The sequence below is a fragment of the Platichthys flesus genome, chromosome 10, assembly GCF_949316205.1.
Source record: "Platichthys flesus chromosome 10, fPlaFle2.1, whole genome shotgun sequence".
NCBI classification, from domain to species: domain Eukaryota; kingdom Metazoa; phylum Chordata; class Actinopteri; order Pleuronectiformes; family Pleuronectidae; genus Platichthys; species Platichthys flesus.
Genome location: NC_084954.1, coordinates 14,216,600 through 14,231,773, shown reverse-complemented (window position 1 = coordinate 14,231,773; position 15,174 = coordinate 14,216,600). Strand labels below are relative to the sequence as shown.

Genomic DNA, 15,174 nt, shown 5'->3' with positions numbered 1-15,174 from the left:
GACTGGGGGCGGTGACTAGGGAGCCCAGTGTGTGTCCTTGTCCGTGTCCCTGTCTGTGGAGCTCTCTGACAAGCAGTGCAGTCATGCAGGCCTAATGTACGGTGGGGGCAGCACAAAAGGCATCAAGCCCCGGGCCCAAAGAGCAGCAGACACTTGTTATCAAAACACTGATCCCATGGCCCCCACGGCTGCCGTTCAGACCCCGCTGGCCTGCCGGACTCGATTACCCTCCCCACTGACAGACTGGAGCACATAAAAAGCATTCCCATCGCTGAACTGTTGAACCTTTTCCCTTTGGATGTGTGACCAGACAGGAACCCTTTGACACTGCACTTCTGTTGAGCAAATGTGTAGCCTAAGCACTTCTCTGGTCACTGGGCTCGTTAAGTCCATTAATTCCGGGACACGGCACTCATTTATATATGTGGAGGGGCCAGAATGGGAATTTGTTCTGTTGGTAAAACAACGAATATTTGTTGGGATCGCAAAGCAAACAGACCAATACCGCAGATCCCCTCCCTGCCTTCCTGAATCTCCTGGTTTACTCTGGACCACGATAGAGAGAACTGAAGTCTCCCTGTGTGTGATCAACCTCTGCTCTCTCTCTCTATCACTTCTCTTTTCTCTATAATTTCTTCTGCCTCTTTCTTACCTGCTGAGAAAGTGGTGCGCACACAAATTTCCAACCATCAATCTGCCTTGAAATACTCATTGCATTAAATACCTTTGATCAATAAAAATGCTTGCAGCTACACCCAAAAAAAAGATTATCTTGGAACCATGGGAGGCACTGGCTGAGCCTGATAAACAGCCCAACAGTAATTATCCAATCAGCTACTTTCTTTTTCATCTGCGGACATTAGGTCAGCGGGGAGGAAAGCCTCACTCTGAGGGAAGTAATTGCCTCCTCGAAGGCGATGAATCTCACACCAACTGTGCCATTGCTACACTCGGCGGGAGACCAATCGAAACAGATTGTGTAGCGTGCGGTTCAGCTTAATCACCTTTCTGGCACTCAAACACGTCACAGCAGTTTCCCGGCAGACCGCTGGCCTGGCTGAGCGGCACGGCTCGCTGTCCGCCCTGGCACTGCGGCTTGTGGCAGGCGCGGAGGTCGCAGGTGCACTGGGGAGGAAAGGAGGGACAGCAACCAGCAGGGGGCGTGTAGCTCTTGGTCAGGACTGATCCATGGGGGCAGGAGGGCACCTGCAGATCAGGACACGTCACCCCAGCACACCTCAGCTCCTCTGAAACACACAGATATGGATGCATGTTCACTTTGAGACACAGTATACAGCAAACACAATATGCAAGAAAGAAAAAAACGGGATACAGATTTGGCATCTTTTTCCTTTTCATGCTTCCTGTGCAAGAGATATTGCAACACCTTGTTCCGGGCTCTGCTCTAGGTGCAGAGACAGTGCTGGCTGTGTTCCCCTGAAGGAGGAAAGGTTGTGTGCGTGTGTGTGTGTGTGTGTGCGTGTGTGTGTGTGTGTGTGTGTGTGTGTGTGTGCGTGTGTGTGTGTGTGTGTGTGTGTGTGTGAGAGGGTGGCCTCCTGCTTGCTATGTCAGTTGAGCCACTTCAGAACAGTGCTGCTCGTGTTACGGTCTTAGAGCTGAGTTCACACAGCCACCCAACACAAACTCTTGTGCGCAGTCATCAGAGCCCCACTTCAGCCTGCGACAGCTATAAGGCATCCTGTCAGAGAAGTGAGAGCGTCGCTCCAGACACGACAAGGCTCTCTCTGCATATCCTGTCTACACTCCTCTGATCCAACCCGGCCGGGCACGACCGGCTTGCAATCCATACAGCCCCTCACGCTCTAAAACTAGTCATTTATAACAGCCAACTTTCAACAGAATCTTTCTTCTTGGCAGTTGAGAATCACCCCTTCACTTAGCATTCCAGGACATGTTTGTCTATTCATTTGCCAGAGCCAACATAATAGCTGTGATACCCCTTGTTGGGGGGGGGGGGGGGGGATGGGCAAGGGGCTCAGGGGTGTATTTTGGAGCCTGTTCAGGAGAAGTAAATGAAGCGCCCCTCTGTACAGACATTGTGTGAGAACAGTAGCTACCTCACAAATATTAGATTACCCAAACGTGTTTATTTTGGTTCTCAGTGTCACTGTAATGTATACAGTGCAGGTAGAAGCGAGGGATTGGCGAGAGCAGACCTGCGCTCTGTCCTATAATTGTCAGTCACTAAGTCATTTCCCAGCTGTAAGCACAGTACAAGCAGCTTTTGTGGCACTATGACCGCTGAAAAGAAAGAGAGGAAAGACGGCGCTGACAAGCACAGAGATTATGGATGGATATGAGGAAAAAAAATTGAGTGTGCGTCACGTTTAAATCACCATTGACATTTAAAGGAGGAAACGTGTCAATGAACAGCTGCCTCATAAAATGGAATCATTAAATGAGGTGGATTATGATTTACTTGTGAGGAATACTTGAGAATCTTTGCATACATATGGTTTTTGAGGAGAGGGAATGATACAGGCTGAGGTTGCGCAACAGCACACAGGGTTTTGGCATTGTTTTCCAGAAGCTTTGAGTCTTGTGATGGTCTTCCCAGACCGGTGGCTCCACTGTGCAACACAAGTCTCTCAGAGGATGTGCCTCATCCCTGACATTTGAAGACCTGTAAGTGGATCCCTATTAGTTTTGCCACCAGATGAGGAAACTGAACCGGTGAGCAGTTGGGGTCCAGACTTCTGATCCCATGATAATAGTATTGCTCTGTAAGTCTTCGGCTCCAGATAAGCTCCTCTGAATCGCACTGATTATTCCAGGTTTATTAGATAAACTGTCTGGTTATTTGATGTCTACCTGACCCAGAATAAACAGTGAGGAGGGGGGGGGGGGGGGGGGGGCTGTGAGAGTGTGACCGCTGTGCTTTGGCTTGCGGTGATAATATTTCTAACAGATGAAATCGAGGATAAGGAAACATTGAATCGAGCTGGTTCCAGATAAATAGAGTGAGTGTATCAGTAATGTACTGTTTACCCAAGCAACCTGGGAACAGTGAGGCTACCACAAAGCTCTCATTGATGAACCTTGAGCTGAATAGTGTCATAGAAAATGAGGGCGAACCCCCTGAATTGAGAAAGGCTACGAACATTTTAACGTTTTTTTGGCCCCGATTCCGATGCTGGAATTAAATACACTTCAGTTGGAAGCGCTGATTGGCGAATGTTTTACTTCCAATAAAGTGTGACGCACCCTGCTGCTTCTTCGTTGAGGACTGGTTTTGCATATGAAAACCTCACACTTTTTAAAGCCCTGTATTAATGCCATGGGACGATCTTGCACAATGTTCTGCACTGAAAAACACATTATGGGTCTTGTATGTCTCCCAGAGAAGGCTGATTACTCTTTCACTTGCGATAATGGGTGGGGTTAGACTGCGCTGGGAAAAGCAGCTGGCAGACTTACCATTGTCATTTAAATGAATAGAATTGTATCCATCTGAGGAAACGGTCCAGACCTTGCAGGTCCAATTAATATAATTTTCTAGCAGGCACATTTGTAAGCCCAGTAGGCAGACAGAGGACAGGGCAGAAAGAGTCAGCAGCAAATGGATTTCGTCCCGTGCTGTTTGGGTTGTATCTTTGAGCATAAATGGCTGTAATTAGTGAGTAAGCAGCCACAGAACCAATCTTCATATCACAATGGTGGCCATACTCCAGCTTGCACAAACACAAAAGGCCTGATCTGGTTTGGATGATAAACTCTTTCTCCAGATTAGGCAACATGTGCTCACAACTGTAAGATAGCAAAGAATGGGACACCTTTGACCTCAATGCACAACCGGCAGACAATAAACAGGCCCCCACCTCCTAGCCCCACACACCTGCCACTGGTCTGGAGGAGGTGGGATTAGGAAATTGCTTCATTACCACAGAATAGCATCTTTTGTAAACAATGCATATTTCTGGCATCGCAGCGGCCCATTGACGAAAGAAAAACACCTCCTTACTAAATGGTTTTTTTCTTCCCTCTAAGCTCGGACACAAGGAACGCAGTCTTTCTCCGAACCGGAGCGGCCCAGCCAGGCAGAGGACGCTGTGTTGACAGCCTGAGTTTACTCATGGAAAAAGTGCACAATGTGAGTTCTGTTCACCGACTGACTTTGGAAGCAAGTCAGCGGAGAACAAAGCTGTCTCAGTCCAGCTGCCCTCCGTGGGTTTCTGGTCTGTCCTCAGGTTTTATAAAGTTGCTCCGCAAAGGGACACATCGGGGCCGTCTCTCACGTAAAAGCTGTGGGGGTCTGGCCCAGTGCCCACCAGCAGTTACAGCTGAGAAAGTAAGCATTGTTCCCTGTTTGTGTCAGCGTGTGTGAGAGTATTTGTGAGGGCCGTGGAGTAGGTCTGGGAGGTGGTCCAGGTTGAAAGGCACAGACCGGGGTCACCTGGAAGAACTTCACACCGAAGTCAGAAGCCCGCAGCGGCCAGGCGTAGGCACGCAGCAGCCAGCAGGCCTGCATCTGCTGCCTGCACGTCTGTCTGTCTCACACTGAGGCTAAATATTTGCAGATGAAAAACGTGATCTCAGGGTCTTAAGAAAGGCCGCTACAGCTGTGGAATGAGCATGTTTGGGTGAGGTCATGAGATTATCCACGTGTAGATGCACATTTTGACATAGATGTATTCATGTATGTGTGTGTGTGTTTGTGTGTGGATCGCAAGTGTACATAGCATTTGCGCATTCCATTGAAACACACCCTTTCCTTCACGTCAGATGGCCAATAAGATTAGGCCAGCGATAGGGAGCGCATGGGAATTCTATCAGCATAAAGGGTCCGTCCAGAGAGAAACAACACACATGCTCTATCACCATATCTGGCACAATTGCATGTGAAAAGAGTGAACATTCTCCGCTCCAGGGTACTTAACATAAAGCAATGGAAGCAAATCGAGACCGTCACGTGTACTGTCCCTCAGAGGACACAATACCTCTGCCCTGATTTGTAGCAAATGTAGAAAACACACCATGGGAGACCTAGGGTTAGGACAGCTGTTGAATAAATTGTGGTAAAGGTAGTTGAGTTATGTATGGATTTTGGCCATATGTCTGTTACCTTTAAGGGAAAAAAGGGGTAAGAATAGCGGATGATATAAGAAATAGGTCTTGGAACAACAGGAGTTGGCTTTAGCTGCAGTCTGATTGATTTATTATGGGTTATGGTTGGGTCAATAAACTGAGGTTTTAGGTCTAGATTTAGTGAATGCAGAGAAGGTCGGACATGCAGGAATGTTGACGCTGGCTGGTCTGGTCCACGGCTGACCGTGAGTAGTGAGTGGGTTGAGAGCAATCCCAACATGCCTTAAAGGGAAGTTCTTTGTGTTGATTGTCACACAAGAGTTTTGTTGCCTCTTTGAAATCACTACCCACACACTCTACACACACAAATACACACTCACGCTGGGAAACGAGCATCTCGCAGGGCACAACAAGTTATGCAGACGGTGCACAAACACACGCCACCGAGACGTCTAGCGCCTCTTTCAGCCAGTGGCAGTCTGGCTCGGCCAGTAATCGCCCTGCCACAAAGAGGCTGCAGAGAAGCAGAACTAACAGTCCTTTCACCAGGACAGAGGAAAGGCAGAACGGAGGTGGCATAGGTGGGCAAGAGAATTGTGGGAACAAGTCAGTTCATGTCATGACATTGTGGCGGGCCGCACCTCCATGTCTGCTGAATGCTGCTGCTGCTTCTTCCTGTCAGTGAGCAACAACAGGGGAATTCCTCTGAAATAGCAGCAGGGGCCTTATCGTGGATGAAATATGTAAACTATCCTAGAGTGTAAAATTACCAAACACCACCCAACCAAGACTCTGGGGCCTGCGTTTGACACAAATACCTCAACAAAACGGCCAGGCCTCAGTTTCGATTTCCTGTCTTCCTGCGACTGCCTCCCCTCCTCCTTCTCCTCCTCCTTCCAGGATAAGTCAGATCCTCTTTAACTCCCTGACATGTGGCTGATACGTCTGGAGTTCTGATTGAACGTTTGCAGCCAAAGTACATCAGCACCATGCAGAGAACATTCTCCCAGGGACAGGGCAAGAGGCAAAGTTAGGTGATGAAGCAGCGATGGGGCGGGAAGGATGTTGAGTTTTAACAGCTCACGTGAGTCACAGCTTTTAGGGATGAACTGACCAGTGAGCGCTGAGTGAGTCAGAGGGAAAGTGGAAGGCCAAACAACCTCCATGTGTGAGATTGGGGCTACATCCATACAACTCGGTTTTCGTTTGAAAACTGCATTTTAAAACTAAACAATCTCTGTCGACACAAGCCTTATTTTGGCTCCATATCAGTTCTAATCCAAGCATATATATAAGCATAAGCATATATCACATGACCACCCAAGTGCACTGCACAAGTGAATGCCTGTGTCTCAACAGGAAGGCAAGTGCAAGCTGCTAGACATGGGATTTGCAGCAGATTGCTCAAATAAAAATGTAGAATTTAACTACCATGCAGCTGTTAGCAACCGCTTCTAACTTGTCTATCCATGTTGTGTTCTACAATGGTAGCTGAGGCTAATGCCGGTTGCTTCCTCTGAGAGGAGGTCATGTGATAGGAACCTGACGAATCAGCAAAGGCTCTGTCTTCACCAACAAGACCCAATCAGCAAGCAATTGTTTACATCTCAGTTTTTGCCCGACTAAATTGCAGCCCTGGAGTTTTCAGACTAAAACGGGACCCAGCAGCGTTTCCAAATGTCTCTGTTTTAGCAGTTCTAAAACTCCTAAGTAGTGTTGATGCGGGCATATCCATAGCATACCGGTATGGATCTAGCCTGAAGGTTTCATCAAGTGTTGGGACACAAGGTCTACTTCAATGCACATGACAAGCGCAGTGAGCGTGGCTCTGGAGCCTTGAGAGCAAGTTTACAGGACACGTTTGCTTCCAGACTCTAAACTGCTCGCATCCAAAGACAACTAGGGATTGATGGACACTCTCACCAGCAAATGAGATCCTGACCACAGAGTCCCGGCCCGTCACAGAGGAAGCTCCTGCTGATGACAGACAAAAGGAAAATCTCTGCCCAGACATGGAGACAAACAAGATCATTATCGCACACAGACATACACATGCGCGGACGCAGACATGCAGGCCCGGATGCTCTTCTCACATATACATGCTCATCATTACATACACGTGATGATATACAAAACACAACTAAGCACGCGTATGTGTGCATCATACCACATTCTTACAGACAGCGGCAGACACACATATCCTGGTCTCTTACTTAATGAGGGGCCATCAGAAGGGTGGGTGTGTGCTGCGGTGAGAACTCATAAGCTGCTGAAAAATGTTGTTTACAGTTTTCACTGGTGCAAGTTGAAACTGTCATCTGTTTGTGCTCTGACTTTGAGATGAGGCGGTTACAAAACACAGAAGACCAACAGTGCGTCTTTCATCGCAACGCTAGACTTCAGCGATGATATGTCTAAACAATATCATGTCTGACGAGCCTACTTCCTGTGGGATTTACTGAGTAAATTGCTCGAGGCAAGCCTCCACACGGCATGTACTGTAAATGTTCAGCTACAATCTCAATGTGTAATTTGCAGACTGGGACATGTACTGAGCGAATGATATTCTCCTGGAATTAAAAAATTCCAACATCATCTCCTGCTGATAAGTGAAAGGCATTTTTCCACAGTTAATGTCCGAAAAAATAGACGTCTCTTGGGAACATTGCAATAAAAAAGTTGCTAAAGAGCTGTTCCTCAATTGCAAGAGGCAGAACCTTGAGTATTACAGGGAGAGAAAACTGTGGATAAAAACATAAGCAGTCACTACTCTTTTCGCTAAAGCACCAAACTCCTTTTGTTCTTCTAAAAGCATGTTCAGTGAGTACAGGTTCACCACACATGTACACAGAGGTTCAGAGGGTTCACTCTGTGCTGTCCTATTTTGCAAATGTCAGTCAGGAGGCAGCCGACACTTAACGCCTGCCTATATCTATACCTCACGATCCAAATGAGGAAACTTAACTCACTGCGCCGGCGGTAACATCTTTCACTCACAAGTGTCAGTCAGGGAGTGTGCTAAGAGGTGGAGGTAATCATACATTCATCCTTCCTTTTTCTCCCTCCTGCACAAAAGAAACATTCATCCCACGCTCAAACATAAACACGTCAGAATCGTCCCCCTGTGCCTGACGATTTCCAACACTTCATATACTCATAAGCCTTCTCAACAACTCCTTCTTTTTTCATGGAGACATTCTCCGTCAAGGAGGTTCACACCTTCTCTCCTTTCCCTCTCACCATCTCTCGCTCTTGTTTTCTTTCATGACATCAATCTTTCTCTCACTTCACCTCCTCTTCCAGCACGTCATCCACGCGGATACATAAAATTGTGTTTTTAAAACAAAGATCCTTGCATCAGTAATCAACATCCATTCAAACATGAAACGTGAAAAGTAAGACGAGGGGTTGCTTTTCTTGGACTGACGTTGAGGTAAAACTGTTATTGAAAGTTCAGATCATTTTGCTTTCACCGCTGGTAGTTGAGTCATGGCTAACAGGAACCTATCAGAAGTCTACATCATCGTGTTCAAACGCCTTCGTTGTTTTGACTGTCCATACTACAACAAAGTCTCTGAGTTATCAAACTAAATTGGGGCCAGCAGCATTTTCAAAGTTCTCCATAGGTGCTTGAAAACTCCAGAGTAATATGGGATGGCAGCTGTTAAGGAAGCAACAGGCATTTTGCCTTTATTGACAGGCTAGGAAGCAGGAAACGGAGAAAGATGCAGCAAAGGGCTGTGTCGGAATCGAGCCTGTGGTCGCTAAATGAGGACTCAAGTCTCCGCATGGTGAGAGTCTGCACTGCCAGGTGAGCAGGCAGGCACCCCAAACGGTGACGCATTGTAAAAACATAGCAGTGTGTTTGTAGCCTTGATGGGAAATGCTGAGCATGTTTAGCTTTTACAGATGGAAAATAGCACCGTGCAAATATTCAGGTAGAATAAGTACTCACAGATTTTAGCACTTGAAATTCAAAAATTAGACTCATAGGGTTTCCATTGGTCAGTGACAATATGCTTCTCCTCAGACATAATGAGTTGGGACATGAGAAACGTTGAGGCTGCATGTTCCACTCAGAGGTGATTTGTATGTGAGAAGAGAAAAACCTCAGAAGACACATCCGTAGTGCATTTTATACCAATGCTCATACTAAACAGAGAAGTAACTTTGTGGATGCAGAGCTTGTTTCTGACATGCATATAACTCTGTACATCTAAATAACTTGAGCTGAGCCGTTACTGGTCGGCTGCTGTGTGGTTGTCACTTCCAGTCGTGGGTCATTAGAGGGTTACCTGCGGCTTCCTGGCACTGGCTGCGGTTGATGTAGGCGAAGTGGTGGTGGCAGCTCTGAGACTCGCACACACAGCCCTCAGCGGTCAGGTTACACCCGGAGAACATGCAGGCCGGGTTGGATGGTCCCACATACTTCTCTCTGTGTCTCTCCCGGTGCTCGTGCCTCCGACCCTCTGAAATCCAACCGTGAACACACAGATCCGTGAGTCACACACAATGGCACCACTCAAGGGTGAGTGGGGGAACCACTAGACAAAGCTTCAGCATGTGTGTCATCACTATGATATGTAAGGAGTGTTGGTCACCTCAGACTCACATCTGTTATGGATTAGCTCCTCTCAATGGACAGCGTTATTCCCGCTTGCTCTGAGATTCTGGGATTGTATGGAGAGGGCTCACCTGACTTGCTGGTCTTCATGCAGGTTTCTTGGTCTGGGTACGTGAAAGAGCCCAAGCAGGAGTGACGGGCATCACACACACACTCTCCTCCGGCCCTGTCGCAGCCTGTCATCAGGGGACATCGGTCGTCCTCCAGGCCTGCCTCTGGATGGTCGGGGAGCACTGTGGGGGACAGAAACGGGGAAAAGAAGATAAGGGGACATGAACTTCTCACTTGGACTCTCTTATCCTCTATAGTTATTTTGACAGTGATTAAATCGGACAGAATAACAGGTGAAGTGTAATCACAAGGCGAAAGTTGTGATTTCCCAAAAGTGCTGAGGGGTTGGCCAGCTCACAGCTTTCATTGCGACACATTGCCCCTGGCACAACAGTTGCTGAGCTGACCAGTGTGTTTCTGGGCTGCCATCTCTCCTCCCTCCTCGTCGTGCCACGCTACTGGAGCCATTGAGCCCATTTGTTTGCTTTTGTTCCACAGCATGGGGCCCTCCCAGGGCTTCCATCTGCTGTTCCCCGCAACGCCTCTTCTGTACCGAAGCCCCTTGCACCATACCCACATATTGTTCATCCGCCCCTGTGAGCTGGGGTGCCCCCACCCCAGCCGAGATGGCACATCAAGACTTGGATGAAAAAATCGTACAATAGGAAGGAATGTGCGAGGGTATAATGTGTCACGTTATGGCCATGTGAGCTGAATAACCATCAAAACCCTGGGATTAAAGGGCCCCAACATACACTTCATTCATAGACTTTCACATCCATGCATAAATACACACACGTATACCCTCAAATTACCCTCCATCGTAGTCATTCAAGAAGCAGTGCGAGTGGCAGCAGAGTAAACAGGATGAGAGCAACTGTAACAACGAGTAACCCCTTCCCGAGCATTTAGCTCCCAGGCCTCAAATCAACAGTGTGGAAGCGTGATTGGAGCTTATCATAATACTCTGGCTTTCTTCTCCAAACAGCAACGCACCAGAACAATGCACAGTAGGAAAAGGTTTAACCATCCAAGACAAACACGGAACAACCGCATGGTATATTTACCTGACCACCGTTGTGATCCCACCTGAAATAAGGCCTTGTAAAACGAGAATCCTTCTCATTCACAGTTAGGGGTCAGAAAAACAAAAGCAGGATGATGCCAAGTGATTGGAAAGGATTGGAATTCCATTGCTTTGCTTTTAAATGATGTAAATCATAATAAAACACATGTGTTGATTCACATTAATCTAAAACAGATATTCTGCTATGGGAAAAGGGCCAGTCTCTTTATTGTAATGATTTTCACATGATGAAGTGAGTCAATGCGACTCCAGAAACATGTATCCTCGGGCGGATGATGTGGACGCCTCCTGGGTGATGCAGGACACTAACCGGCCCTGTGACAGCAGCCAATGAAAGAAATGATGGTAACGATACCTTCAACCTGAGCCAGCCAGCGCTGTTAATAGCTCTCACAGACGGCAAGCGAGACTGCCAAAGCACAAGCAGCCTTTTCAATAAACCGCACCGAAACTTTCCCTGTGATTTCCTTTCACCTTAAAATGATCCTCACCTCCACATATTTTCCATCCAGAGGCTTTCCTCTGCCTGGGAGGGTATTTTCATTTGAGTCGTTGGCAGTATGTGTCGAGGGCTAAATGCGGCACGAAGAAATTGAGGTACACGAGACAGAACAATGAATGAAAGCCTGGACACTGAAAACATTGTCTCGTGAGCCGAGTTTGTCATAAGCTGTTTGTCCCTGTCAGCCTGACCCAGCTCTGATCTGGTCTAGCCTGATTATCTATTATCTGGCCCGGCATGACTCTAGCCAAGGTCCATGGATTCATCCCAGGAGGATTCCTCTCTCAGCCACTGAGACTGCTTGTCTTGGCTTCCAGAGCCAGGATGGGAAAGCTGACCTTTGCGGGCCCTCTGGCTGATAGCGAGCTAAAAGGGAAGTCTTTGAAACATTAGATAATACCAGAGAAGTGGAAGGCATACGAAGGAGGGCAGTGGACATAACGTTCCTGTAAGACAGACACTCGTGTTACGTGGTATGATAAGTGCCTCTGGAGCTTGGGGGAAAGTCTGCGTGGGAGGGACAGAAAGACAAAATACAATGAGGACATCAAAACAAATCACTTGGCCGCAGTGACTTGATGTTTTCACCTGACGAAGCGGCCGATCGCTGAAGCAGGAATGACGCAGTGAAAATGCTAAGATCTGTCTCTGAGAACAGGTGCTTGACCGCTCATGAGACTGTTTTGGAGGGAGACGGACACAAGCTGCGATGTTTCATTTGCTTTTTTAGTCCTCTTCCGCATTTAAATACAGAACTCCTCCATGAGAAAATTTGATTAGAATGTCCAAAGTATCGTTTTTGTTTTGGCATCTGATGCAATCATTATTTCACCCTTAAAAGTATTGAATTAGCTGGACATAACACATTGAATTAAATTATTCCTTAGTATAAAAAGAGAATAGATAACGATTCAGTTCTTATTCCTTTTTGACAGCGTTGTCTTATATAACATTTTACCAAATCTGGTAAACTCATTGTCCAATGACTATTGCAGCTTCCACTGGGCATCAGGAGCCTGGAATGATTTTAATTGTTGTATCCAATAAGCCTTTTCATTCTTGACAAGATGAGAATAAAAGCTGACTCTTAACACATTACAAAGATATTTCATGTAATATGTCACCTGTGCTTTAAAGTTGCTGCATCCCCAAGCGAACCAATTCTGACCACCCAGAAAATCCAAACTGTGAGCGTGGAGGCAGGGGATCAGAAAGCGGAAACATTTCCCCCCTACTCCTGATTGCGAGTCTAATCACTCTAAGACCCTTGCAGCTTGAGGAGGGAAATCTGGGATCAGCCTCCAGCCGCCTGCCTACCGTGGCCCCTGAAAACACACTCGGAGGTGTTGATTTACCCCCACCTAGTACCGCCTGGGAGAGTGGGGTTGCATGTATGTGCCTGATTTTGGGGTCAGCGGCATGCTCCAAGGTCCCTGGGGCCACAGGACCAGAGGCACGACTCAATCAGAGGAGCCATTAGGCCTCCCACTCGGCCCAAAGCTGTTAATTTGCAGAGATGTCCTCCAGACGCCAGCCTTTACCTTGTACAGGGGGTACAATCAGGAGCGGCGTCTCCTGGGATTGCGTGGGGCCGGAGACCCCTGGAAAAACCTAGTGGAGCCCTGACTAGGACCACCCTACGGATAAATGATGGGAGGGCAGGGTCAGGGGATCCAGACACACACTGAGAGCTGCTTACTCTCTACAGTCCTGTCAGTCCTCTTCAATCATCCCCAAACAGACCGGACAGAATGCAGGTGGAGGGGCTGCCGGGGGTCCTCCTACTGGGTATTTCATCCTCAGGGGAACGCCATTGCAACTAACACCATTAACCGTGGCGAACCTGACACCCCGCACAGGTCTTTGAAGTACAGAAGGTTCAGGAAGTTGCTCAAATTGTGCGTAAAATGAGCAAATCCACAGTGTAACAGTCCAGCTCCGTTTGGCAGGAACAGAACCATATACAACTCTGCTGCGTCACAGGGTTGCAAATGAAAATCTGCTGTGGGACTTTTGTAATCGTGTGCTGTCAAACCATTACACCTCTGAGTCACATACAAACAGTACAGACAAGAAAGGGCCAATTTAGTCCTTCAGTTACAGTGTGTTTCCAAGGGTGCGCACGCAATTATTGTCGGCCACGCCACAGAGAACCACAATTTCACCCTCGCACAGATTCAACCAGTCATTTTTTTTGTCTCATCTCAATTCCCTGCCTGCATGGGAATGTCTGCTTGAGCTGCGAGGCAAGAGAAGAAGCAAAGGACCTACTACAGGGCCAACACCACTGCTGCCAAACTTATTGTCAGCCTTCTGAGCTTTAAGTGAATGAAGCATTGAGGAGGGAGAAAGAGCAGCTGAACATGACTCCTCTCCTGGCAGTCAAGAGCCCCGTCAGACCTGGGCAGCAGCTCCAGGCAGCCGGAGACAAGGTAAACAGTGACACATAGTCCCAGCAGTCAGGACTGGACTGACACTTGAATCGTCGTGCGCTCAAAACACTTAAAAAGAAGAGGATGGCCGCCTGCTGCTCTTTTGTGGCACACTCAACAACATCAAGAGCGTTCTTTTTTATTGGATCTCCGCTTATGGTTTCTATAAAATTAGCCCAACCGTTTTTAATCAGCCTCACACGACACACTTTCACTTCAACCCACCTTTACACACTCCGATCTCAGGGATGGTGGCCGCTCCGGATCCGTTGACAGAGGCGCACGTCAGCCCCAGGGCGCAGTAGCCGTGCGCCCAGTCCTGTCCGCCGCAGGGCTCCCACTCCAGGCGGGCGCACTGGTCGCAGCATCCGCACGGATCCCTCGCCATGGTCCGGCCACCCTCGCAGCCGTGCGCGGCTTTCAACGGACAGGTCCGGAGGTCGCACGGCGTGCACTCGTGAGCCGAGAGCGCCCGCGCCAGAAAGAGGACGCTCAATAACACAACGGAGCACTTGCTGAACATGTTTCCCCCCCAAAAAAAGAGTCTCATGTTTTAAAGTTTTCCAGAGAAATGATCCGCGCTCCTGTCAAGTGATGATGCGCGCTGCTGCCACTAAAGTTGCAAAGTCTACTTTAAAGTTTGGTGATGGCTCTTCCCTCGGGCGCGCTGCTCATTACGCAGCAGCTCGCTTCGAAGAGGTGACAAGTCTGAAGTGTGCGGATGCGTGAGGTGGCACCACAGTATCCAGTTCAGAGCAAACAGGTAGACGCGCGTCCCGGGCGTCTCGTCGGGGTTGAATACGCACAGAAATCCCTGGAGCAAGGCTGGTGCACGTCCACTGGGTCTCGCTGCTGCTGACAGGCGCACACGGGAGCGCAATATGAGCCCTGATTTGACATACAGGCATATAGAAATTAGCGGTGCACCCCTCCCCCTGACGGACACGGGAGCCGACCAGTCACGAGGAGCGAAAGGAGGGAGGATTTGAACTGATTTATCTCCGTCTCTGGGATTGCGCAACGATGCAACTTTGGATGTCTTCAATGCATGTTCCCCTTTTCTTGTGCGTGCTTTGCAAGTAAGACAAACAGCGAGAGTTTACAGCATTTTAATGTGTTCAAGAAATGGGACATTAATAAGCTAAATTCTGGTCATAAATCTGAATCACAGCTACACCAGTAAAAGTACGTACATGTGCATATTATACAAATACTGCATTTCATTTCAATTGTTTTGTTTTGTTCCAAATCTCAACCTACATTATCTCAAGGCATATTTGGTGTAAAACCTATAACATTTTGTGAAAGTGAGAAAAAAAAGGACTGGTGACTGTGGAAGGAACCTCGAGCAGAACCAGACTCAATGTGGGGGATCATGTGTTTCGACCGGTTGGGGTGAGCAAGAAAAATGGGGAAGATCAGAGGTATGGAG

The 15,174-nt window shown here is 48.0% G+C and overlaps 1 protein-coding gene across 1 annotated transcript in view; it reads right to left on the bottom strand.

Moving 5' to 3' along the window:
- Window positions 1–14,601, bottom strand: part of crim1 (cysteine rich transmembrane BMP regulator 1 (chordin-like)) — a 36,148-nt gene extending 21,547 nt beyond the window's left edge. Inside the window, exons 1-4 of the mRNA XM_062397703.1 lie at window positions 13,968–14,601; window positions 9,742–9,903; window positions 9,342–9,515; window positions 1,005–1,247 (exon numbers count right to left, since the gene is read on the bottom strand). Coding sequence (XP_062253687.1) covers window positions 1,005–1,247; window positions 9,342–9,515; window positions 9,742–9,903; window positions 13,968–14,292 — 904 coding nt within the window. The 5' untranslated portion in view covers window positions 14,293–14,601. The remainder of the gene's footprint in view (window positions 1–1,004; window positions 1,248–9,341; window positions 9,516–9,741; window positions 9,904–13,967) is intronic.
- Window positions 14,602–15,174: the final 573 nt, after the last annotated feature.